Source organism: Coregonus lavaretus (genome assembly GCF_964263955.1).
Source record: "Coregonus lavaretus genome assembly, chromosome: 31".
Lineage (NCBI taxonomy): Eukaryota > Metazoa > Chordata > Actinopteri > Salmoniformes > Salmonidae > Coregonus > Coregonus lavaretus.
The window spans coordinates 13,727,421-13,752,538 of NC_140018.1; the positions used below are offsets into that span (position 1 = coordinate 13,727,421).

At 41.3% G+C, this 25,118-nt stretch overlaps 1 protein-coding gene across 2 annotated transcripts; it reads right to left on the reverse strand.

Annotated features, from left to right (window-relative positions):
- Positions 1-2,741: 2,741 nt before the first annotated feature.
- On the reverse strand, positions 2,742-19,560 carry LOC311107040 (osteopetrosis-associated transmembrane protein 1-like). 2 transcript variants are annotated; one of them, XM_084149495.1, is made up of 6 exons: positions 19,105-19,560; positions 15,473-15,587; positions 15,115-15,212; positions 14,858-14,968; positions 4,984-5,149; positions 2,742-4,483 (listed from the first exon to the last, which is right to left on the reverse strand). In XM_084149495.1, the coding sequence occupies exons 1-6, from the start codon at positions 19,489-19,491 to the stop codon at positions 4,428-4,430; spliced, it is 933 nt and encodes a 310-aa protein (XP_084005621.1). In that variant the 5' UTR covers positions 19,492-19,560; the 3' UTR covers positions 2,742-4,427. The 2 variants fall into 2 exon arrangements, with proteins under 2 accessions (XP_084005621.1, XP_084005620.1); XM_084149494.1 differs by having other exon boundaries at positions 14,858-14,971.
- Positions 19,561-25,118: the final 5,558 nt, after the last annotated feature.

The following is a 25,118-nucleotide window of genomic DNA, read 5'->3' on the forward strand; positions in this document are numbered from 1 at the left end:
AGTCAATATGCTCTCAATGATACAGCCGTAGAACCTTTTGAAGATTTTGGCTTTATTACAGACAGAAATCCTCCTCAGTTTCATCAGCTGTCCGGGTGGCTGGTCTCAGACCATCCCTCAGGTGAAGGGATGTAGCTCAGTTGGTAGAGCATGGCGTTTGCAACGCCAGGGTTGTGGGTTCGATTCCCACGGGGGGCCAGTATGAAAAATAAAATAAAATAAAGATAATGTAAGTCGCTCTGGATAAGAGCGTCTGCTAAATTACTAAAAATGTAAAAAATATAAGAAGCAGGATGTGGAGGTCCTGGGCTGGCGTGGTTACACGTGGTCTGTGGTTGTGAGGCCGGTTGGACGTTCTGCCAAATTCTCTAAATTCTCTAAGTCAGCTTATGGTAGAGAAATTAGCGTTAAATTATCTGGCAATAGCTCTGGTGGACATTCCTGCAGTCAGCATGCCAATTGCACACTCCCTCAAAACTTGAGACATCTGTAGCATTGTGTTGTGTAACAAAACTGCACATTTTAGAGTGGCCTTTTATTGTACCCAGCACAAGGTGCACTTGTGTAATAATCATGCTGTTTAATCAGCTTCTTGATATGTCACACATGTCAAGTGTCAAGTGTAGCTCAGTTGGTAGAGCATGGCGCTTGTAACGCCAGGGTTGTGGGTTTGTTTCCCACGGTGGGCCAGTACGAAAATGTATGCACTCACTATCTAAGCTGCTCTGGATAAGAGCGTCTGCTAAATGACTAAAATGTCAAATAAAAAAATTGTCTTGGCGAAGGAGAAATGCTCACTAACAGGGATGTGAACAAATTTCTTCATGAAATTTAAGATAAATAAGCTTTTTGTGCGTATAGAAAATGTCTGGGATCTTTTATTTCAGCTCATGAAACATGGGACCAACACTTACATGTTGCGTTTATATTTTTGTTCAGTATATACTTTTTTTTCCTCACCCATCTACACACAATACCCCATGACAAAGTGAAAACAGGTTTTCAGCTATTTTTGCAAATGTATTGACAATTAATTACAGCAATTTCTAATTTACATAAGTATTCACACCCATGAGTCAATACATGTTAGAATCATCTTTAGCAGCGATTACAGCTGTGAGTCTTTCCGAGTCTCTAAGAGCTTTGCACACCTGGATTGTACAAAATTTGCCCATTATTCTTTTCAAAATTCTTCAAGCTCTGTCAAATTGGTTTTTGATCATTGCTAGACATCCATTTTCAAGTCTTGCCATAGATGTTCATGCAGATTTAAGTCAAAACTGTAACTTGGCCACTCAGCAACATCCACCGTCTTCTTGGTAAGCAACTCCAGTGTAGATTTGGCCTGGTGTTTTAGGTTAATGTTATTTCAGCTTTTCCATCGTTTTCTCTATCACATGGCGGCCTCCGGTTCACTTGCTTTCTCCATAACGACTCAGGAGTTCCATGACTTTCAGCCCCCCTTAATGAAGAACCCGGTGTGCCTAAGAAAAGCCACGGGGCTTAACGGAATCAAAGCTGACATTCTCGAGCTCCGGGCCCCACAAGAGCCGCTCAACGCGCTTTGCAGTGCGGAGAGCGCGAATGAAAGGCCGCACTTCAGCTGTTCTGCAGGAGCAACGCGATCATATGATTCAGCATATTCAGGGGCTAATCGGTAATGCTATTAGAACCAGTGTGATAGGCAGTGGTGGCTGCACTCCACAAGACCAAAAAGCCAAGGGAGTTTAAACGGATGTATTGCTGCGATTATTCGGCCAAATAGGCCTATCTTTATCCCACATTTAGATAAGCTGCTAATGACGGAGGTAAAGCGGTCCCGATGCAATCCAACGAAAAGGCCACGCAACCCTGAAAACAAGGGGCCTGCCTTGTGAGAAGAAATAGCGTTTTTATCCAGAACAAGAAATAGGCATTTTGAAACAGCAGATCAAAAATCAACAGAGCACCGTGCCAGGAATGCCCATAGTTGAAAAACAGTGACTAGTCTACATATTACAATTTAGGCTATTCAGTGAGGAGAACATTTTGTTACAAAAATGAACATAATTTCTTAAGACATGGCGTTAGTTATGGGTTTGAGTCTAAGGAGCTGGGCTTCTACTAAGCTAAAATATGAATTGTTAAGATGGTCATAGCAAAAATCACTAGTTGATTTTGAATTTTAGTAGAAGGTATAAAAAATAAAAATAAATATTTGATGAAAGAATGAATTTGGCCTTACTGCCATTAGTCCATAGAAACACATTGAATAACAGATTAATATGGTCAAACAGATAGTTAAAAAATATACTTCCTTTTGATATATATGTTTTGAAGTGTCTATCCTATATCTGAGAGATAAGAAAGCTCAGGATATATATATATTTTTTTTCTTCAGAGGAATGACCCATATACCTTTGACGTGGAAATGCCCTATTCACTTCCATACATTTTTCGGCCGGTAATGGTTTACCTTCAGACAAGTCCCATGACACATGTGGGCCGTAGAGCAAAACGGAGCACGCCATCTTGTTCGTGAGAGTCAAATTTTTCTAGAGGGGTCATATTAATTTGTAACCCAAACCGTTCTGACAAACACCGTTGTAGCTCTGACACCTTCCACCGCAGACGCGGAAGGCCGACATCGGCCATGCAACAAAAAAAAAATGACAGATTTTGACGGGATTTTTTTATTATGCTAATTAATTGATATGACTCTAGGGGAAAATGTAACAAGCCAAAAAGAAAAGTAACAAATCTAGGGTTTTGCATGATGTATTAATTGTATCTGATAATTGACAGTGATGCTGCAAAGTAGGCCTAAAGCATGCTGTACCATTTTTGACAAGTGTTACAAGAGGAGGATTTTACACCTGTAACAAATTAAGTAACAGTTACTATTAACACAACTAGCAAAAGTCAAGTTGGCACAGATGGTGTTTTTGGTCAGTAAAAACCCTATTGCAGCTGAAATAGGCCTAGTTTGTTGGAAATGTATTGTTAAGCAAAAGGGAAGCCACTTCTGAGGCAATAATACAGATACATAATTACATCAAATTGCATCTATTGCCACAAACTATTCACATGATCAAATATAACAAAAACACATTAACTTAACCAAGTCCAGCATGTGATAACCAGTGTGAAAGGACATAAAGACATTAACAGCTCTCTGTGCAAAGAAAAACAACCCACATAGGCTTGAAAGAGCTGGCTCACTCTCGCTTCTATGATATCATGGAGTGCTTTCACCTTGCTATATATATATATTTTTATTTTACATTTCTCTCCATCTCAGCTGTCATCCCCTTATACACGGCAGGCATGTCACAACTAATGGACATCAAGTGCTTTCTGCCTGTCTGTCGTCTGTCTTTCACAGCAGAGTTACATCTAGTCACACAAAGAAAAATAATAATGCACACAAAAACATCCTTCAACTACCCATTGCCGATAAATCAGTAGTCATCATGGTGCATCTCCAGTCCAACTTGTGGGACTGTCTTTCGTTGTAGAAGCAATAGGTGAGGTGGGGCTAGGGGGTTCAAAGAACAGTGCAATTTCATTTCAGCAAAAAAAAATGTGTTCATTATTTTAGTTTGCTATATCTTAGAAAGAAAACCTCAATACTAATGATTGGTATCCTCCTCTCCCACAGGGGGCGCTCTTTTTGAATTCTATGTCATTAGAGCTGGGGTGTATTCATTATGCAAATTCTGTTGCAAAACGTTTTGTCCGTTGCAAAACGTTTTGCAAAAGAAAACGTTTACTCCAAACGGAAAACGTTTTGCAATGAAAACAAGAGTTTCTATTGGACAAATTCAGGTAGGTCCCTCCCCATTCCATTCAATTTGCTCCCGTTTGGTTATTAAACGGTAAACGGTTTCCGTTGCAAGACGTAATGAATACACCCCTGTCTGAAACGACAGCCATAGATTAAATTACATGTTACATTTGCATCCAGGAGAGGTTTTGGACAAACCAAAGGAACAAGGGGCGAGGAAACAAAGATTCCTCCTCTTTGTCTGGTACGGAAATTGTAATATCGCTCAGGGCACCAAAGGAATAGAGCCAAACAATCCTTTGTCCCAGCGGTGGAAACCATGTGTTTGATACCATTCCACCTATTCCGCTCCAGCCGTTACCACGAGCCGTCCTCCCCATTTAAGGCACACCAACCTCCTGTGTGACCTACAGCTAACATTGTAGTTGACAGAGTGTTCTGTAGTCTATAGCATATATACTGTACAGATGATCATTGATCGCTCATGAACTGTACTTTTCTACCTGTATTTATTGTCTGTATATGTCCTTTGTCTATCGTTGATTGTGTTTTTATGTATGCACAGAGCCACAACCAACATTTCTCCATCGGGATAATAAAGTCATTATCTTCTCTATCTTATCCTCATTCCCTTCCATTTCTTCCTCATCCCTCCCTCTCCTCAGCTGAACTTGTCCTGGATGTTCATGAAGCTGGTGTTGGACTTGGCTCGTTTGGCTGGAGAGGAAGAAGGAACATTGTAACTGTTAGCCACCACACATGGCAGCTCTACACAACATTTAACACAGGAACATTTCATCTAAGACCATTGCTTCACCATAATGACATGCGTCAAATAAACAACGTAAGGTATTGCTCTTCGACTCCCCGGCCTAGATCATTAGTAGGCCCAAACCCACTATTTACAAGGACACCATTAAACCTCTCTCCTCCCCCACTCCCAACCCTTAAGAAGAACTACCTCACCCCTCCTTTACAAGTCGACATTATTAGGGACACTCCTTAAGGAACTCCCACCTCCCCTTCGATACAATCTCTATAAACCAGGAGCATGCATGCAGGAGACACCCCGACTTACATACATTCTTCACATGAAAAATCTGGGGACCCCACCACCCCCACCCCAGTATACATCCACCCAACCCCACACACCCCTCCAACCAACCCGTCAAAGAATCTCTCTGCGCAACAATGGGTGAATTAAGCTGGTTACTCACGGTGTATGAGCTTGCGTTTCTTTTGTTCAGAGTGAAGGAAGCTGCTCAAGTAGAAGATGACGGGCAGAAAGAGCATGAAGCTGGACACGGCAATGACAGGAACAGTCTCCGCCCGGGGGAAGGAACAATTGAAATTCTTGCTCCACAGTATGCGGGTCATATTCATCTGAAACAAGACAAGGCAAGATCCCCCCCACCATCAACACAACAACACAGGAGCTTAAAGAAATACAAAAGGGGACACAGTCTGTCTCTCTCTCTCTCGCGCCCACTTGTCTATTTGAGTCTATCACTCTTTTCTATCCATCTGACTCCCTTGCTCCATCGCTGGCCTTCTGTCCCTAGTGCCCTTCTAGTTTCTACGTCACTTCTTCCTTTGAAACTCGCTGGCACTACCAGAACTGTAGTACGTCCTAATAACCTCTCCTTGTCCTGAAGTGTGCACCTGTTCACTACTCCCCACAAGTTTAAAAGCATTGGATTGGTGTTGGCATGGGCTAGACGGGAGTTTCCATACCAGTCATTTTCTTTTCAAATCCATGTAGGGAAGTGAACAAGTGCACACTTCGGGAGAAAGAGAGATAATTGGGATGCCACCCTGGTGACATCTCTCTCATTTCTTTCTCAATGACTGTGTTTACACAGGCAGCACAATTCTGATCTTTTGCTCAATTATTGGCAAAAGATCTGATCAGATTATTCAAAAGACTAACTAGTGGCAGAAAAAAATCAGAATTGGGCTGCCTGTATAAATCGCAGCCTTAGAGCCCCCTAGGGAGTGCCGTTTCACATCTTCCACATTTCTATTTGTAGTGCTCTCACTGAGGTGGAGAAAATGGCTAAACTTTACATTCTCCAATGTATTCTGCAGCCTCCTGGGCACTAGTGCGCAAACAGAGTTATACCAGGGTCCTCTGTAGCGCAGTTGCTAGAGCATGGCGCTTGCAACGCCAGTATAGTGGGTTCGCTTCCCAGGACCACCCATACGTAAAATGTATGCATGCATGACTGTAAATCGCTTTGGATAAAACCCTCTGCTAAATGGCATATATTATAATATTACCATAAATAGCAAGAAAGGCATTGTGTGACAGTCTTGAGAGTGTATTCCATATATTTTGTGGACATGAATGTAGTCTCACGTGGCCATCCTTCAAAATCTCGTCTCGTTGACTCGACTATTGGAAGTCTGTAGTACTTCAGTATTGCATTTTGCATTTGAATGGAAGTACTGGCATTCAACGCTTGCATTGGATTGGCTCTGACTAGAAAGGCATTTCCTTGTTTTTCCTCATTTTGTCCGTGTCTCTTTTCCTACCGTGTCAGACAAGTTTTGATCTTATGCTGGCTTGTTGCAAGTCAGAAAAAATGTTTAGAAACAACCTCTGTTTGGGACTCCACCCATGCAGAAGTTGATTGGTTTGATAATTGGCAACGCGTCACTAGTTTCCATCTAGACGATCGTCTCTCTGAGGAGAACTTTACTAGGCATGTGGGAAGCCTGGGCTTCCAAAGCTAAAAGTTTTTTTTAAATCTTGCTTTGTTTGCTCTTTTCATTAATACGTCTATCTCTGATAAGCTACCCAGGAAAGTGCAGAAAATAGCCCATATTAATATATGTAGCCTTAGAAATAAGGTTCATGAAAATCAATAACTTGCTAACATCAGATAAAATTAATATATTAGCCATTTCTGAGATAATTCATTTGATGATACAGCAGTAGCAACCCAGGAAAGTGCAGAAAATAGCCCATATTAATATATGTAGCCTTAAAAATAAGGTTCATGAAATCAATAACTTGCTAACATCAGATAAAATTAATATATTAGCCATTTCTGAGATAATTCATTTGATGATACAGCAGTAGCAATACAAGAATATAACATCTATAGAAGAGCCAGAAATGCTTATGGGGGAGGTGTTGCTGTATATATATATATATATATATATATATATATATATATACACATACACACACACACACAGTGGGGAAAAAAAGTATTTAGTCAGCCACCAATTGTGCAAGTTCTCCCACTTAAGAAGATGAGAGAGGCCTGTAATTTTCATCATAGGTACACGTCAACTATGACAGACAAAATGAGAGAAAATATTTCCAGAAAATCACATTGTAGGATTTTTAATGAATTTATTTGCAAATTATGGTGGAAAATAAGTATTTGGTCAATAACAAAAGTTTCTCAATACTTTGTTATATACCCTTTGTTGGCAATGACACAGGTCAAACGTTTTCTGTAAGTCTTCACAAGGTTTTCACACACTGTTGCGGGTATTTTGGCCCATTCCTCCATGCAGATCTCCTCTAGAGCAGTGATGTTTTGGGGCTGTCGCTGGGCAACACGGACTTTCAACTCCCTCCAAAGATTTTCTATGGGGTTGAGATCTGGAGACTGGCTAGGCCACTCCAGGACCTTGAAATGCTTCTTACGAAGCCACTCCTTCATTGCCCGGGCGATGTATTTGGGATCATTGTCATGCTGAAAGACCCAGCCACGTTTCATCTTCAATGCCCTTGCTGATGGAAGGAGGTTTTCACTCAAAATCTCACGATACATGGCCCCATTCATTCTTTCCTTTACACGGATCAGTCGTCTTGGTCCCTTTGCAGAAAAACAGCCCCAAAGCATGATGTTTCCACCCCCATGCTTCACAGTAGGTATGGTGTTCTTTGGATGCAACTCAGCATTCTTTGTCCTCCAAACACAACGAGTTGAGTTTTTATCAAAAAGTTCTATTTTGGTTTCATCTGACCATATGACATTCTCCCAATCCTCTTCTGGATCATCCAAATGCACTCTAGCAAACTTCAGACGGGCCTGGACATGTACTGGCTTAAGCAGGGGGACACGTCTGGCACTGCAGGATTTGAGTCCCTGGCGGCGTAGTGTGTTACTGATGGTAGGCTTTGTTACTTTGGTCCCAGCTCTCTGCAGGTCATTCACTAGGTCCCCCCGTGTGGTTCTTGTGATCATTTTGACCCCACGGGGTGAGATCTTGCGTGGAGCCCCAGATCGAGGGAGATTATCAGTGGTCTTGTATGTCTTCCATTTCCTAATAATTGCTCCCACAGTTGATTTCTTCAAACCAAGCTGCTTACCTATTGCAGATTCAGTCTTCCCAGCCTGGTGCAGGTCTACAATTTTGTTTCTGGTGTCCTTTGACAGCTCTTTGGTCTTGGCCATAGTGGAGTTTGGAGTGTGACTGTTTGAGGTTGTGGACAGGTGTCTTTTATACTGATAACAAGTTCAAACAGGTGCCATTAATACAGGTAACGAGTGGAGGACAGAGGAGCCTCTTAAAGAAGAAGTTATAGGTCTGTGAGAGCCAGAAATCTTGCTTGTTTGTACGTGACCAAATACTTATTTTCCACCATAATTTGCAAATAAATTCATAAAAAAATCCTACAATGTGATTTTCTGGATTTTTTTTCCTCAATTTGTCTGTCATAGTTGACGTGTACCTATGATGAAAATTACAGGCCTCTCTCATCTTTTTAAGTGGGAGAACTTGCACAATTGGTGGCTGACTAAATACTTTTTTTCCCCACTGTATATATACAGTGAGGGAAAAAAGTATTTGATCCCCTGCTGATTTAGTACGTTTGATCATTTCTTTGTCAGTGGGCAGTCTATAATTTTAATGGTAGGTTTATTTGAACAGTGAGAGAGAATAACAACAAAAAAATCCAGAAAAATGCATATAAAAAATGTTATAAATTGATTTGCATTTTAATGAGGGAAATAAGTATTTGACCCCTCTGCAAAACATGACTTAGTACTTGGTGGCAAAACCCTTGTTGGCAATCACAGAGGTCAGACGCTTCTTGTAGTTGGCCACCAGGTTTGCACACATCTCAGGAGGGATTTTGTCCCACTCCTCTTTGCAGATTTCTCCAAGTCATTAAGGTTTCGAGGCTGACATTTGGCAACTCGAACCTTCAGCTCCCTCCACATATTTTCTATGGGATTAAGGTCTGGAGACTGGCTAGGCCACTCCAGGACCTTAATGTGCTTCTTCTTGAGCCACTCCTTTGTTGCCTTGGCCGTGTGTTTTGGGTCATTGTCATGCTGGAATACCCATCCACGACCCATTTTCAATGCCCTGGCTGAGGGAAGGAGGTTCTCACCCACGATTTGACGGTACATGGCCCCGTCCATCGTCCCTTTGATGCGGTGAAGTTGTCCTGTCCCCTTAGCAGAAAAACACCCCCAAAGCATAATGTTTCCACCTCCATGTTTGACGGTGGGGATGGTGTTCTTGGGGTCATAGGCAGCATTCCTCCTCCTCCAAACACGGCGAGTTGTATATGTGCTTTCTTGAGCAGGGGGACCTTGCGGGAGCTGCAGGATTTCAGTCCTTCACGGCGTAGTGTGTTACCAATTGTTTTCTTGGTGACTATGGTCCCAGCTGCCTTGAGATCATTGACAAGATCCTCCCGTGTAGTTCTGGGCTGATTCCTCACCGTTCTCATGATCATTGCAACTCCACGAGGTGAGATCTTGCATGGAGCCCCAGGCCGAGGGAGATTGACAGTTCTTTTGTGTTTCTTCCATTTGCGAATAATCGCACCAACTGTTGTCACCTTCTCATCAAGCTGCTTGGCTATGGTCTTGTAGCCCATTCCAGCCTTGTGTAGGTCTACAATCTTGTCCCTGACATCCTTGGAGAGCTCTTTGGTTTTGGCCATGGTGGAGAGTTTGGAATCTGATTGATTGATTGCTTCTGTGGACAGGTGTCTTTTATACAGGTAACAAACTGAGATTAGGAGCACTCCCTTTAAGAGTGTGCTCCTAATCTCAGCTTGTTACCTGTATAAAAGACACCTGGGAGCCAGAAATCTTTCTGATTGAGAGGGGGTCAAATACTTATTCCCTCATTAAAATGCAAATTATAACTTTTTTGACATGCGTTTTTCTGGATTTTTTTGTTGTTATTCTGTCTCTCACTGTTCAAATAAACCTACCATTAAAATTATAGACTGAGCATTTCTTTGTCAGTGGGCAAACGTACAAAATCAGCAGGGGATCAAATACTTTTTTCCCTCACTGTGTGTATGTATATATATATATATATATATATATATATATATATATATATATATATATATATATATATATATATATTTTTTTTCAGAGCTATATCCCTGTAATGCTTAGAGAAGTATCAAGTGTTAACGTTGAGTGTTATTGAAGCGTTGTGGTTGCAGGTTCACTTGCCACACCTAAAGCTTTTTTTTGGGGGGGTGTTGCTATAGGCCACCAAGTGCGAACAGTCAGTATCTAAATAATATGTGTGAAATGCTTGATAGTGTATGTAATGTAAACAGAGAGGTCTACTTTCTTGGGGACCTTTGAATATTGACTGGTTTTGATGAAGCGGTCTGCTCAAGATGAAGCTTCTTACTGTAACCAGTGCCTGTAATCTGGTTCAGGTTATTAAATCAACCTACCAGGGTGTTCACAAACACTACAGGAACAAGGTCATTCACATTTTTACTAATACTGTAGAACATTGTTCTAAAGCTGTATCCGTACTCATTGGATGCAGTGATCACAATATAGTGGCTATATCCAGGAAAGCCAAAGTTCCAAAAGCTGGGCCTAAAATAGTGTATAAGAGATCATACAAAAGATTATGCTGTGACTCATGTGGATGATGTAAAAAATATTTGTTGGTCTGATGTGATTAATAAGGAGCATCCAGACGCTGCGCTTGATTAATTTATGAAATTGCTTCTTCCAATTATTGATAAACATGCACCTGTTAAGAAACTGTCTGTTAGAACTGTTAAGGCTCCATGGATTGATGAGGAATTGAAAATCTGTATGGTTGAAAGAGATGGGGCAAAAGGAGTGGCTAATAAGTCTGGCTGCACATCTGACTGGTTGACTTACTGCAAATTGAGAAATTATGTGACTAAACTCAACAAAAGATGAATAAACTGTATTATGAAGCCAAGATCAATGATATAAAGAATGATGGAAAACAACTTTGGAGAACTTTAAATGAAATTATGGGCAGAAAGACAAATTCAACTCCATCTTTCATCGAATCAGATGGCTTATTCATCACAAAACCATTTGATGTTGCCAATTATTTAAATGATTACTTCATTGGCAAAGTGGGCAGACTTAGGCAGGAAATGCCAGCAATGAACAGTGAGCCATCGTATTCATGCATAAAAAAACAAATAACGAAATTAAAGTTTGAATTTTGTAAAGTTTGTGTGGGAGAGGTGAAAAAATTATTGTTATCGATCAATAATGACAAACCTCCTGCATTGACAACTTCAATGGAAAGCTACTGAGGATGGTAGCTGACTCTATAGCCACTCCTATCTGTCATATCTTTAATCTGAGCCTAGAGGAAAGTCTTTGACTTCAGGCCTGGAGGGAAGCCAAAGTAATTCCACTACCCAAGAATGGTAAAGCGGCCTTTACTGGTTCTAACAGCAGATCTATAAGCTTGCTGCCAGCTCTTAGCAAACGGTTGGAAAAAATAGTGTTTAACCAAATACAATGCTATTTCTCTGTAAACAAATTAACAACAGACTTTCAGCATGCTTATAGGGAAGGGCACTCAACATGTACTGCACTGACACAAATGACTGAAAGTTTCCCGAGTGGCGCAGTGGTCTAAGGCACTGCATCGCAGTACTAGCTGTGCCACTAGAGATCGTGGTTCGAATCCAGGCTCTGTCGTAGCCGGCCGCGACCGGGAGACCCATGGGGCGGGGCACAATTAGCCCAGCGTCGTCCAGGGTAGGGGAGGGCATGGCCGGCAGGGATGTAGCTCAGTTGGTAGAGCATGGCGTTTGCAACGCCAGGGTTGTGGGTTCGATTCTCACGGGGGCCAGTATAAAAAATAAAAATAATGTATGCACTCACTAACTGTAAGTCGCTCTGGATAAGAGCGTCTGCTAAATGACTAAAATGTAAAATGTAATTGGTTGAAAGAAATGTATAATAAGAAGATTGTGGGAGCTGTACTGTTAGATTTCAGTGCAGCCTTTGATATTATTGACCATAACATGTTGTTGAAAAAACGTATGTGTTATGACTTTTCAACCTCTGCCATATTGTGGATTAAGAGCTATCTAATAGAACTCAAAGGGTTTTCTTTAATGGAAGCTTCTCTAATGTCAAACATAAAGTGTGGTGTACCACAGGACAGCTCTCTAGGCCCTCTACTCTATTTTTACCAATGACCTGCCACTGGCATTAAACAAAGCATGTGTGTCCATGTATGCTGATGATTCAACCATATACGCATCAGCAACCACAGCTAATGAAGTCACTGAAACCCTTAACAAATAGTTGCAGTCTGTTTTGGAATGGGTGGCCACTAATAAACTGGTCCTGAACATCTATAAAACTAAGAGCATTGTATTTGGTACAAATCATTCCCTAAGTTCTAGACCTCAGCTGAATCTGGTAATGAATCGTGTGGCTGTTGAACAAGTTGAGGAGACTAAATTACTTGGCGTTACCTTAGATTGTAAACTATCATGGTCAAACTCTGGATAAGAGCGTCTGCTAAATGACTAAAATGTAAATGTAAAACATATAGATTCAATGGTTGTAAAGATGGGGAGAAGTCTGTCTGTAATAAAGAGATGCTCTGCTTTTTTGACACCAAACTCCAAAAAGCAAGTTCTGCAGGCTCTAGTTTAGTCTAATCTTGATTATTGTCCAGTTGTGTAGTACAGTGCCGCACGGAAATACCTAGTTAAGCTGCAGCTGGTCCAAAACAGAGCGGCACGTCTTGCTCTTCATTGTAATCAGAGGGCTGATATAAATACTATGCATGCCAATCTCGCTTGGCTAAGAGTTGAGGAGAGACTGACTGCATCACTTCTTTTTATAAGAAACATTAGTGTTGAAAATCCCAAATTGTTTGCATAGTCAACTTACACACAGCTCTGACACACACACTTACCCCAACAGACATTTCACAGTCCCCAAATCCAGAACAAATTCAAGAAACCTACAATATTATATAGAGCCATTATTGCAAGGAACTCCGTTCCATCTCATATTGCTCAAATAAACAGCAAACCTGGTTTAAAAAAACAGATACAGCAACACCTCACGGCACAACGCCACACCCCTATTTGACCGAGATAGTTTGTGTGTATGTATTGATATGTAGGCTACGTGTGCCTTTTTAAAAAATGTATGTAGTTCTGTCCTTGAGCTGTTCTGGTCTATTAATGTTCTGTATTATGTCATGTTTCATGTTTTGTGTGGACACCAGGAAGAGTAGCTGCTGCTTTTGCAACAGCTAATGGGGATCCTAATAAAATACCAAACATGAATGACAAAGCGCAAGGTGTAATGACAACCTGTGGCTGAGAAATACAGTTCCAGTCAAAAGTTTGGACACACCTACTCATTCAAGGGTTTTGCTTTATTTTTACTATATTGTAGAAAAATAGTGAAGACATCAAAACTATGAATTAACACATATGGTGTCATGTAGTAACCAAAAAAGTGTTAAATGAATCAACATTTATTTTAGATTCTCTCAACCAGCTTCAAGAGGAATGCTTTTCCAACAGTCTTGAAGGAGTTCCCACAAATGCTGAGCACTTGTTGGCTGCTTTTCCTTCACTCTGCAGTCCAACTCATCCCAAACCATCTCAATTGGGTTGAGGTCAGGTGATTGTGGAGGCCAGGTCATCTGATGCAGCACGCCATCACTCTCCTTATTGGTCAAATAGCCCTTACACAGCCTGGAGGTGTGTTTTGGGTCGTTGTCCTGTTGAAAAACAAATGATAGTCCCACTAAGCCCAAACCAGATGGGATGACGTATCGCTGCAGAATGCTGTGGTAGCCATGCTGGTTAAGTGTGCCTTGAATTCTAAATAAATCACAGACAGTGTCACCAGCAAAGCACCCCCACACCTCCTCCTCCATGCTTCACGATGGGAACCACACATGCGGAGATCATCCGTTCACCTATTCTGCGTCTCACAAAGACACGGCGGTTGGAACCAGAAATCTCAAATTTTGACTCATCAGACCAAAGGACAGATTTCCACCGGTCCATTGCTCGTGTTTCTTGGCCCAAGCAAGTCTCTTCTTATTATTGTTGTCCTTTAGTAGTGGTTTCTTTGCAGCAATTTGACCATGAAGGCCTGATTCACGCAGACTCCTCTGAACAGTTGATGTTGAGATGTGTCTGTTACTTGAACACTGTGAAGCATTTATTTGGGCTGTAATCTGAGGTGCAGTTAATTGCTGATTTCTGAGGCTGGTAACTAACTTATCCTCTGCAGCAGATGTAACTCATGAGAGCCAGTTTAATCATAGCGCTTTATGGTTTTTGCGACTGCACTTGAAGAAACTTTCAAAGTTCTTGACATTTTCTGGATTGACAGACCATGTCTTAAAGTAATGATGGACTGTCGTTTCTCTTTGCTTATTTGAGCTGTTCTTGCCATATTATGGACTTGGTCTTTTACCAAATAGGGCTATCTTCTGTATACCACCCCTACCTTGTCACAACACAACTGATTGGCTCAAATGCATTAAGAAGGAAAGAAATTCCATAAATTAACTTTTAACAAGGCACACCTGTTAATTGAAATGCAGTTCAGGTGACTACCTCATGAAGCTGGTTGAGAGAATACCAAGAGTGTGCAACGCTGTAATCAAGGCAAAGGGTTGATACTTTGAATATAAATTATATTTTGATTTGTTTAATGCTTTTTTGGTTACTATTATTCCATATGTGTTATTTCATAGTTTTGATGTCTTCACTATTATTCTACAATGTAGAAAATAGTAAAAATAAAGAAAAACCCTGGAATGAGTAGGTGTGTCCAAACTTTTGACTGGTACTGTACATACCGAGTCCTCGATGTCGATGCAGAGGGTGTGATTCTTCTCCATGCGGCTGTACAGCTCATTCAGTCCTCTGTATGTGGCCTTACATTCCTTACAAAGCTCTGAGTGGTTGCCCTGCTAAATCACACAAAGTGGAAACAGTTCAGTTATCTATAAACTTCATTTCAGAACTTAACATTCCACTCTCCCTCCCTAGTGGCTTTAGATGGGTTTTGGTACCGACTAGATAAAAAAATCTCTGCCCTACAATAGGGACCCACCTTCTGGTACTTCTCGAAGCAGCTGAGGGACTGGTTCAGAGTTGCCATGAAGTAAAGGGTGTCATTGGTCAGGCTGTGGTGTCCCGGGCTTACACAACCTTAGAGACAGGAAGTCAGATATCATTCTGAAATCATGAACCATGGCAGGGTTAAAGATCAAACTTGTATACTCTGCCTCCTGGCTTTCACTTATCAATTATTTTCATAGCATCGATCACAAACGAAATGAGACAAGGAGAGGAAGTAAGAAACTTGAGACATAGAAAATAACAAAGCTAATAATATAGACAGGAGTACATGGAGTATCAGCATATAACAAATAATTCAATGTGTTGATAATACAAGGCAGTCCACCTACGGTTACATTCTGAAGCAGTCCAGATGTCCTCCAGGTTATTGTAGAGCAGGAACACCAGCATCAGCCTATCAGAACGCAGTAGGCTGTCTCTGCAGCTCACATTCCCTGGGCCCATCTGGAAACAGATGCACAAGCAGTCTCACTGAGGGTGTTCAAGATCCCACGTGTTTAGGCCTACTGGTTAGAATATATATTATATTGAGGATTCAGTGTTAACAGCTTGAAGTGCTGAGAAGCTAAAGGCCACCAAAAATTCAGAAATGTCCATCCCGAACTACAACATTTTCCATCTAGATAGAACTGCCAAAGGGAGCGGAGTTGCAATCTACTGTAGAGATAGCCTGCAGAGCTCTATCATACTATCCAGGTCTGTGCCCAAACAGTTTGAGCTTCTACTTCTAAAAATCCACCTTTCCAGAAATAAGTCTCTCACTGTTGCCGCTTACTACAGACCGCCCCTCAGCCCCCAGTTGTGCCCTGGACACCATATGTGAATTGCTTGCCCCCCATCTATCCTCAGAGTTTGTACTGCTTGGTGACCTAAACTGGGATATGCTTAACACCCTGGCCATCCTACAATCCAAACTAGATGCCCTCAATCTCACACAAATTATCAAGGAACCTACCAGGGACAACCCTAAATCTGTAAACATGGGCACCCTCAGATAACATCCTGACTAATTTACCTTCTAAATACACCTCCGCTGTCTTCAACCAGGATCTCAGGGATCACTGCATCATTGCCTGGGTCCGTAATGGGTCCGCGGTCAAACAATCACCACTCATCACTGTCAAACGCTCCCTAAAACACTTCAGCGAGCAGGCCTTTCTAATTGTCCTGGCCCGGGTATCCTGGATGGATATTGACCTCATTCCATCAGTAGAGGATGCCTGGATGTTCTTCAAAAGTGCTTTTCTCTACATCTTAAATAAGCATGCCCCATTCAAAAAATCCAGAACTAAGAACAGATATAGCCCCTGGTTCACCCCAGACTTGACTGCCCTTGATCAGCACAAAAACATCCTGTGGCGTACTGCATTAGCATCGAACAGCCCCCGCGATATGCAACTTTTCAGTGAAGTCAGGAACCAATATACACAATCAGTTAGGAAAGCAAAGGCTAGCTTTCTCAAACAGAAATGTGCATCCTGTAGCACTAACTCCAAAAAGTTTTGGGACACTAAAGTCCATGGAGAATAAGAGCACCTCCTCCCAGCTACCCACTGCACTGAGGCTAGGAAATACTGACACCACCGATAAATGTACGATAATAGAGAATTTCAATAAGCATTTTGCTACGGCTGGCCATGCTTTCCACCTGGCTACCCCTACCCCGGCCACCAGCTCTGCACCCTCCGCTGCAACTTGCCCATGCCCCCCCCCCGCTTCTCCTTCACCCAAATTCAGATAGCTGATGTCCTGAAAGCGCTGCTAAATCTGGACCCCTACAAATCAGCTGGGCTAGACAATCTGGACCCTTTCTTTCTCAAATTAGCCGCCGAAATTGTCGCAACCCCTATTACTAACCTGTTCAACCTCTCTTTCGTATCGTCTGAGATCCCCAGAGATTGGAAAGCTGCCGCGGTCATCCCCGTCTTCAAAGGGGGTGACACTCTAGATCCAAACTGTTAAAGACCTATTTCCATCCTGCCCTCCCTTTCGAAAGTATTTGAAAGCCAAGTTAACAAACAGATCACCGACCATTTCGAATCCCACCGTACCTTCTCCGCTATGCAATCTGGTTTCCGAGCTGGTCATGGGTGCACCTCAGCCACGCTCAAGGACCTAAACAATATAATAACCGCGATCGATAAAAGACAGTACTGTGCAGCCGTCTTCATCGACCTGGCCAAGGCTTTTGACTCTGTCAATCACTGCATTCTTATTGGCAGACTAAATAGCCTTGGTTTCTCAAATGACTGCCTCGCCTGGTTCACCAACTACTTCTCAGATAGAGTTCAATGTGTCAAATCGGAGGGCCTGTTGTCTGGACCTCTGGCAGTCTATGGGGGTGCCACAGGGTTTAATTCTCGGGCCGACTCTATTCTCTGTGTATATCAATGATGTCGCTCTTGCTGCTGGTGACTCTCAGATCCACCGCTACGCAGACGACACCATTTTGTATACATCTGGCCCTTCATTGAACACTGTGTTAAGAAACCTCCAAACGAGCTTCAATGCCATACAACACTCCTTCCGTGGCCTCCAACTGCTCTTAAACGCTAGTAAAACTAAATGAATGCTCTTAAATCGAACGCTGCTTGCACCCACCCGCCCGACTAGAATCACTACTCTTGGCGGGTCTGATTTAGAATATGTGGACAACTACAAATACCTAGGTGTCTGGTTAGACCGTAAACTCTCCTTCCAGACTCACATTAAGCATCTACAATCCAAAGTTAAATCTAGAATCTGCTTCCTATTTCGCAAACAAAGCCTCCTTCACTCATGCTGCTAAACATGCCCTCGTAAAACTGACTATCCTACCGATCCTTGACTTCGGCGATGTCATTTACAAAATAGCTTCCAACACTCTACTCAGCAAATTGGATGTAGTCTATCACAGTGCCATCCGTTTTGTCACCAAAGCCCCATATACTACCCACCATTGGGACCTGTATGCTCTCGTTGGCTGGCCCTCACTACATATTCGTCGCCAAACCCACTGGCTCCAGGTCATCTATAAATCACTTCTAGGCAAATCCCTGCCTTATCTTAGCTCATTGGTCACCATAGCAACACCCACCTGTAGTCTGCGCTCCAGCAAGTATATCTCACTGGTCATCCCCAAAGCCAACACCTCCTTTGGACGCCATTCCTTCCTTCTCTGCTGCAAATGACTGGAACGAACTGCAAAAATCTCTGAAGCTGGAGACACTTATCTCCCTCATTAACTTTAAGCATCAGTTGTCAGAGTAGCTTACCGATCACTGCACCTGTACACAGCCCATCTGTAATTAGCCCACCCAACTACCTCATCCGTATATTGTTATTTACATTGTTATTTATTTTGCTAATTTGCACCCCAGTATCTCTATTTGCACATCATCATCTGCACATCTATCACTCCAGTGTTAATACTAAATTGTAATTATTTTGCACTATTTATTGCCTTACCTCCATAACTTACTACATTTGCACACACTGTATATAGATTTTCTATTGTGTTATTGACTGTATATTTTGTTTATTCCATATGTAACTCTGTGTTGTTGTTGTTTTTAATGGCACTGCTTTATCTTGGCCAGGTCGCAGTTGTAAATGAGAATTTGTTCTCAACTGGCTTACCTGGTTAAATAAAGGTGAAAAAATAAAAATAAAAAATAAAATAAAATAAACTGAAATAGGTGGCAAAACAGTGCCATTAGGCGAAATAACACCTAGATCTTAGTTGATCCCCATTATGGCAACAGTAGGGCATGTGTCATATTCATTGTTTCCTGAATAACTAGTCTTGTGATTTTCAATTTCCCCTGCTATACACTGGCGTGGGCTACTAGCAACAGTCACAAGACATGACACATGTGACCATGGCGCACCAATTAGCCCGCAGTACAGGGCAAAAACATGGTGCTGCATAATCTAAATAATAACGAACTCAAAGAGAAAACAAACATGTTATTCAGCCTACCTGGTCTGATGATATGTTTTTGTAGATTTCCATAAGGTTGCCGTAGGTGCCATAACAGTTTTGGCACACTTTGACAGGGCGCGCGGCGGACACCAAACAATTCACATACGTTGAATATCGCTGCCCAAAAATAGCCAGCAGCTCGAAGCAGTAATCGCTGACCTCCAGATCTTCTGGAAACGCCGACAACAGGTTGAGCGAGAACTGGGAACCGAGACCAGGGTGAAACACGGGCGACTGAGGCACAACTACCGCGGCGCGTTGCTTCAAGCCGTTTGCGCTCAGCTCTGAACCCGGGATGGTGGTGTTTACAGCGACAATAGACGTTTGAGCATTTCCGTAATATACCAACGCTATCAATAACGCACCCACCTGAACAATAAACATGTTTGTGAAGTTTTAAGAAGCACCTTTCAAACGCTCACACTTCATAACAGTCCATCACTTCTTGTTCCTGTCTACTATTGTGGTCATGTGATAATGAGGATCTCGAGAGAACTGGGTGGGAGCTAGCGCTTTCTTGTGCTAATTCAGAATGTTATTCCGAAAGTAGTTATTTTTACAACATACTCGATTAAGCAATATCAACTGATCGTATAACTGTAATTGTATCATTTTGCAGTGAACCGAATTGCTCCTGTAAGTCGCTCTGGATAAGAGCGTCTGCTAAATGATAAAAAATTAAACACATGCATTTGTCATACTGTAGCGAACTTTGTAACCCTCTCTCTCTCGCTCTCAAATGAGTTTATCTGCTGCGCTAAATAAGGTCAATGTCAAGGTGGCTAATTGGAGATCAGAGGAGACATGATCACCTTTAGTGCCCCCCTTACTAGATCGGATGGATTGGAGAAGGATTCTGCTCCTCTCAAAACACAAACACACACAAAACGCACCTGCATCCAGCAAGTCACCTGCGTTTCCTCATGTTGGGTAATTTGGCCAATTGGGTCTTTGATTGCTTATTTGATGCTTCAAATTAGTGAAAGATTGTAGACAAAAGAGAGAACTAATATATATATATATATATATATATATATATATATATATATTAAAGGTGTGTGTGTGTGAGTGAGAGAGAGAGAGAGTTAATGACAGACTGTGTGAAGATGAGTGTGACCCTGCGTGTTGGAGAGGAGAGCGGCAATATGGAGATATGTGCACCTCCTGATCCCGTATCACTCGCCTCCTCATTATTTAGGCCTACCGCCGCGCGTTTTGACACCATGCAATTTTCAAATGTGCGCATGGCACGACGCAAATAATTTCGGAGTCAAGGTAAATTATCTGGGCTCAAATTCTGATTGTGATAATTGTCAAAAAACCCTTGAATCAAGCCACTGCAGTCAATGGTCTTTAATGCGAAATTAGTGGCTCTTGATAACTTGCAGTCCGCAGCAATTTCGCAGTCATCAGAGCCTAATGAAAATAAGGGGGAGAGAATGCGTGGCATTAGGGCCTATTCTAATGCCTGCTCAGAAGTCTGGCGATAATATGCCGTTTTTATATGGATTCTGGCCTCCGGAGCACCTTCTGCTCATCATAAACCGTGTTCATTTAATTGTTCAGATGTTCATCCCTTTTGTGATTTTGAAAGGAAAATGACTTGAATAGTTTATAATGTGTAGGCTAGTAGATAATAATCTCACCCCAAAAAATCCTGAACAATATTTGCAATGGCTCTGCAACGCCTGGATACTACACTGCAACGATAATAATAATAATAATAATAATAATAATAATAATAATAATAATAATAATATACATGTATTAGCCATTCACTATAAACCCATTGTGCATCAAAAGTAGTCAATGCTTTTCCGTCTTTTACTGAGCAAGACATCTATTTTTACATTGTCATATTCAGGAAAGGACCTCAACTAAAATCGGAATACCATTAGCCCAAGAGATGAGTAGCCTAATGTCTAAATGTCACCCCGAATCCCCCTCCCCTAATTTGCCTACTATAGTAGGTATGAAATATATTTAATATAATATACAGCCAAAATATTAGGCCTAACTGCAGTAGTAGGCTACATGATCTGTGTCAGTGTGCGTGAGTGTGTCTGTCTGTTTCCTTCTTACCTTGACTGCACCGCAGCAGATGATCTGTCATTTCTCACAGACACTGCACTCGGACCAGCTGAACCAGAACTTTTAGCAAAGTCGGTAATTTCACACATTTAGCAGTGTCAGCCTCAATAGCCCTTTTTTGGTCTCTAACGTTTTGACTGACAGAGTCAGGGCGGGTCTCACTCTCTTTGATGACGCACGTTTGACTTTGAATGTGAATTTGTGCCATCTCAGCTCAGCCAATCAGAAAACCGGGCCGGCCAATCTTGGTAGGGGGACCGGCAGTTGCCCAGAGCCAAATGCTCAATATAAAACATTATTACAACCATAACCACGGGAAGTAGGGGTGCTGAGGGTGCTTTTCTTTTTACACAAAAAACGGCTGCTATTTCTGTCTGCAGAATAGCACAAAAGTCGTTTAAAAAAACAAGTTAATGGGCCGCTGGCAGTGTACAGAATTGTTATATACTGTATATATAATTATTGTACATTTCCACCAGCCCATCCTAATAAAAGATGTTCCGGTCCTTCTGGCATTTGCCAGAATTGCCAGACGGCCAATCCGCCCATGGCAGCAGCTCTGTAGAGATGAGATGATGACTCAAGTGATGATAAAGTGAACTCATGTGAATAAATGATGGTTAATAAGTGATAAGCAGTAATGGACAGTCACTATCACCATGGGACTTTTATTAATTTCTTTATTATGTGTTGTTACAGCATTCAACCCACATAATGCATAGTGCATTTAATGTTTGTTTTTTAATAATCGAAAACCGTGATAATTTTTGTTATAATGAACCGACATGAACTGACCTAAAAAGCACTAATCGTTCAGAACTTTACACACAGACAAAAATTGCTCGGACCTTGCAGGGGGCCCGCTAAACTGTGCTATGCCACTGGTCTGCGCGTGTGTGCACGAATGCATGCGTCTGTTTGTGTGCCTGCATGTCACTGCTGAAGGCAATTCATTAGTGTTGGCAGGTATTATAAAGCTGGTTAGGCTACAGACACACCTTCTGTCTCATGCTGTTTGGAAACTTGACCACAAAATCTATATGAATGGATGGAAATTAGTCAATGATCACAGTTTTGTTATGTTATTATTGGTCATAACCGTTAGGATAGGCCTAACTGACTTTGAAGAATGTTATTGATATGTTTTTGTGATGGAAAATGATATACTTAAGCTAAGCAAAACGATAACTGCTATCATGATTAAGCTATATCTGCTTTAGGATCATAGCCTTTTCAACAATTACACATTTCTCATAATTGTGTTTATTGTGCACTAAACGACCCCCCTCCCATGCTAATGATTATAACTTATAATAAGGACTATATCTGGTCTTTAGGATCATAGCCGTGTCAACAATTCCATATTTCTCATAATTCCATATTTCTCATAATTGTGTTTATTGTGCACTAAACGGCCCCCTCCCTTCCCTTCCCTTCCCTATACTAGACGGGTCTCTGCGCGTCAAACGTGTTTGGCCCAAATGGCATCCTATTCCCTATATAGTGCCCTACTTTTGACCAAAACTCTATGGGCCCTGGTCAAAAGTAGTGCACTAAATAGAGAATAAGGTTCCATTTTGGACGCACAATGGACTGACGGCCCGGAGGCACTAACGTCATGAAGAATCTGTTCAGGGAAACCTGCCAGGTTATGCAAATCATGTGTAAATCTTCAGAAGTATAGGTTTCTGTACCAAATGACACCCTATTCCCTATATAGTGCACTACTTTTGACCATGGCCCATAGGGGGAATATGGTGCCATTTAGGACGCTGTCATGCTGTGAAAATCATGTGTAAATCTTCAAACAAAATAACCTTATTATAAACTCACTCGCTGGGCTAAAGAGACTGAGATTCAGAAGCGAATAAACATTGATAAAACAACTAAAATACACAGTCCCCGAATTGACCTTTATTGTAATACATGATGACTTGTGTTTAGTAAAAAGCACTGTATAAAGATCTAGTAGATGGCTATTGCCTTATGTGTTATAAATGCCAATCTAAGAACTTGTTAGGCCATATTGCATGACTGTCGGTTAATTCCGTGGCGAATGGAAAGGATGGAACCTACTGAAGGGGTTCATTAGCATGTGATAGATACCGAATCCCGCTCCACGAGGACAAAAATCCCTAATTAGGCTCGCAGAGTGTCTCCCATCGCCTCAAGGGCTCATCAGTAAGGTGATGAGGCAGGAGGAGACCGCCTTGTGATTCCACGTTCGATAAGAAATCATTAGTAAGCCTATGAGACCAAGAGAGTATCATCTTATTCTCAAACGGATATAAATGTATATAGCATAGGCCTATTAATTGAATAACCTTAATATCCATAATATAAATTACAGCAAATACACACAAGCTAAGAGGACTGCATGCATAAATCTCATTTATATTTTTGAAATGTATTAAGCTACATAGCCTTGAGCGCAATCCCCCCCCCCCCCTTCTAAATAGGCCTATTTCAGCATATTGGACTAAGCAACTTCAGCAACATTTTCTAAATTCTAATTTTTTCAAATCTTTCAAAGCATTTTTGGGATTATCTGTGATATGTCATTTGTGGCTGGTGATGGGGAGTAGTGAATTGCATGTAGCCCTGTTCAACTAGTTATTTAATTATATTTTGTTGTAGCTTGGTGGTAGTTGAGCGAAATTCAAATCTTGGTAGTGTTTTTAGTAGTTAATTCCCTTTTTGCATATAGTGGTGTACAGCAAATATGGGTAAAGTAGGCAAGATTTGCTATCTTTTTCGGCATCAGACCTGCCTAATTTTCACTTGAAACATATTTGTTGTGTTTAATAGGTTAAATTACACATTATGTTAACATCTGACACCAGAGTGATATGTTCTTGCAATGTGTAGTCTATGACATTTTAGATTTAGATATGATCATTTTTCACGAAGTAGTTTGCAAGTAGTGAACTACTTTTTCAAAATAACTTTAGTTAAGTAAACTACATGTTTCTTAAGGGTAGGTTTAGTGTATCTTAACTTCTTGCAGCTTGGTAAACTATATTTTCAGAGTAGCTTCCCCAACACCGTTTGTAACTGTATACAATAGGCCTATCAAATATCCTACACGGTATGGGGTTGGTATGAACTTTACAGTATTTTACAGACAGCTCAGCTGCTAATAAAATTCTGGATTTCATTTTACAGTACACCAACTGTAATATAAATACGGTATCAAAGCAAGTACTGTGTAATGACACACAGTACAATACCATAAAATGTTCTGTATTATACTGTAAAAAAAAGTTTAATATTACCATAATCAGAATGAATGAATGAAATTCATTGGGGGGAGGGGTTTGTATTTCACAGGATTTTACTGTAATTACAAGGGATTGGTGCAAGTAGCTTAATACAGTATATTAATTAAAATAAATTATATCACTTGCACTTCTAGAGGCCTTCACAAAGGCTTCCAAACTGGCAGCAACCACAGGGCAAAACAGATCCAAAGAACATGGCAAAATGCTCAACCATTTAAGGTTTAAGACTGGTTGCCACTCCAATCTGTCCCCCATACAAATTGAAGGGACGCTATAACCACATAGGAGTTAAATTGATACAGCATTCTCCCTCAGGGGCGCAACAAATATAGTATTTTCAAGGCACGCCTCAAAATATGTTAATGACCCAGAAACAACCATACCATGCACCCACTAGTGGTCAAAAGGTTTGTGGCACAGTATGGTATTGTATTCTGTGGGGTGGAAGGTACCATTCGAAATACAGCAATTTTTCCGCAACGCACCATAATTTACAGTATGCTGCAGTAACACATTTTAGATGTTTTTTTTATTTTTGACTGTTGATAATACCTAAAATTACCGTATAAATTACAGTTTTCCGTTACAGTGTAGGCCTACTTATATGCATGTGATGTTAGTGATAATAACTAATTATTT

Bases quoted from the DNA above. Each gene is read 5' to 3' on its own strand.
- LOC311107040 (XM_084149494.1), bottom strand. From the start codon at position 19,491: ATGTTTATTGTTCAGGTGGGTGCGTTATTGATAGCGTTGGTATATTAC. The intron at 15,213-15,472 runs GTAGGTGGACTG...CCTGTCTCTAAG, and splicing joins GACTGCTTCAGAATGTAACC to GTTGTGTAAGCCCGGGACAC. The intron at 14,972-15,114 runs GTGGGTCCCTAT...TGTGTGATTTAG, and splicing joins GCTTCGAGAAGTACCAGAAG to CAGGGCAACCACTCAGAGCT.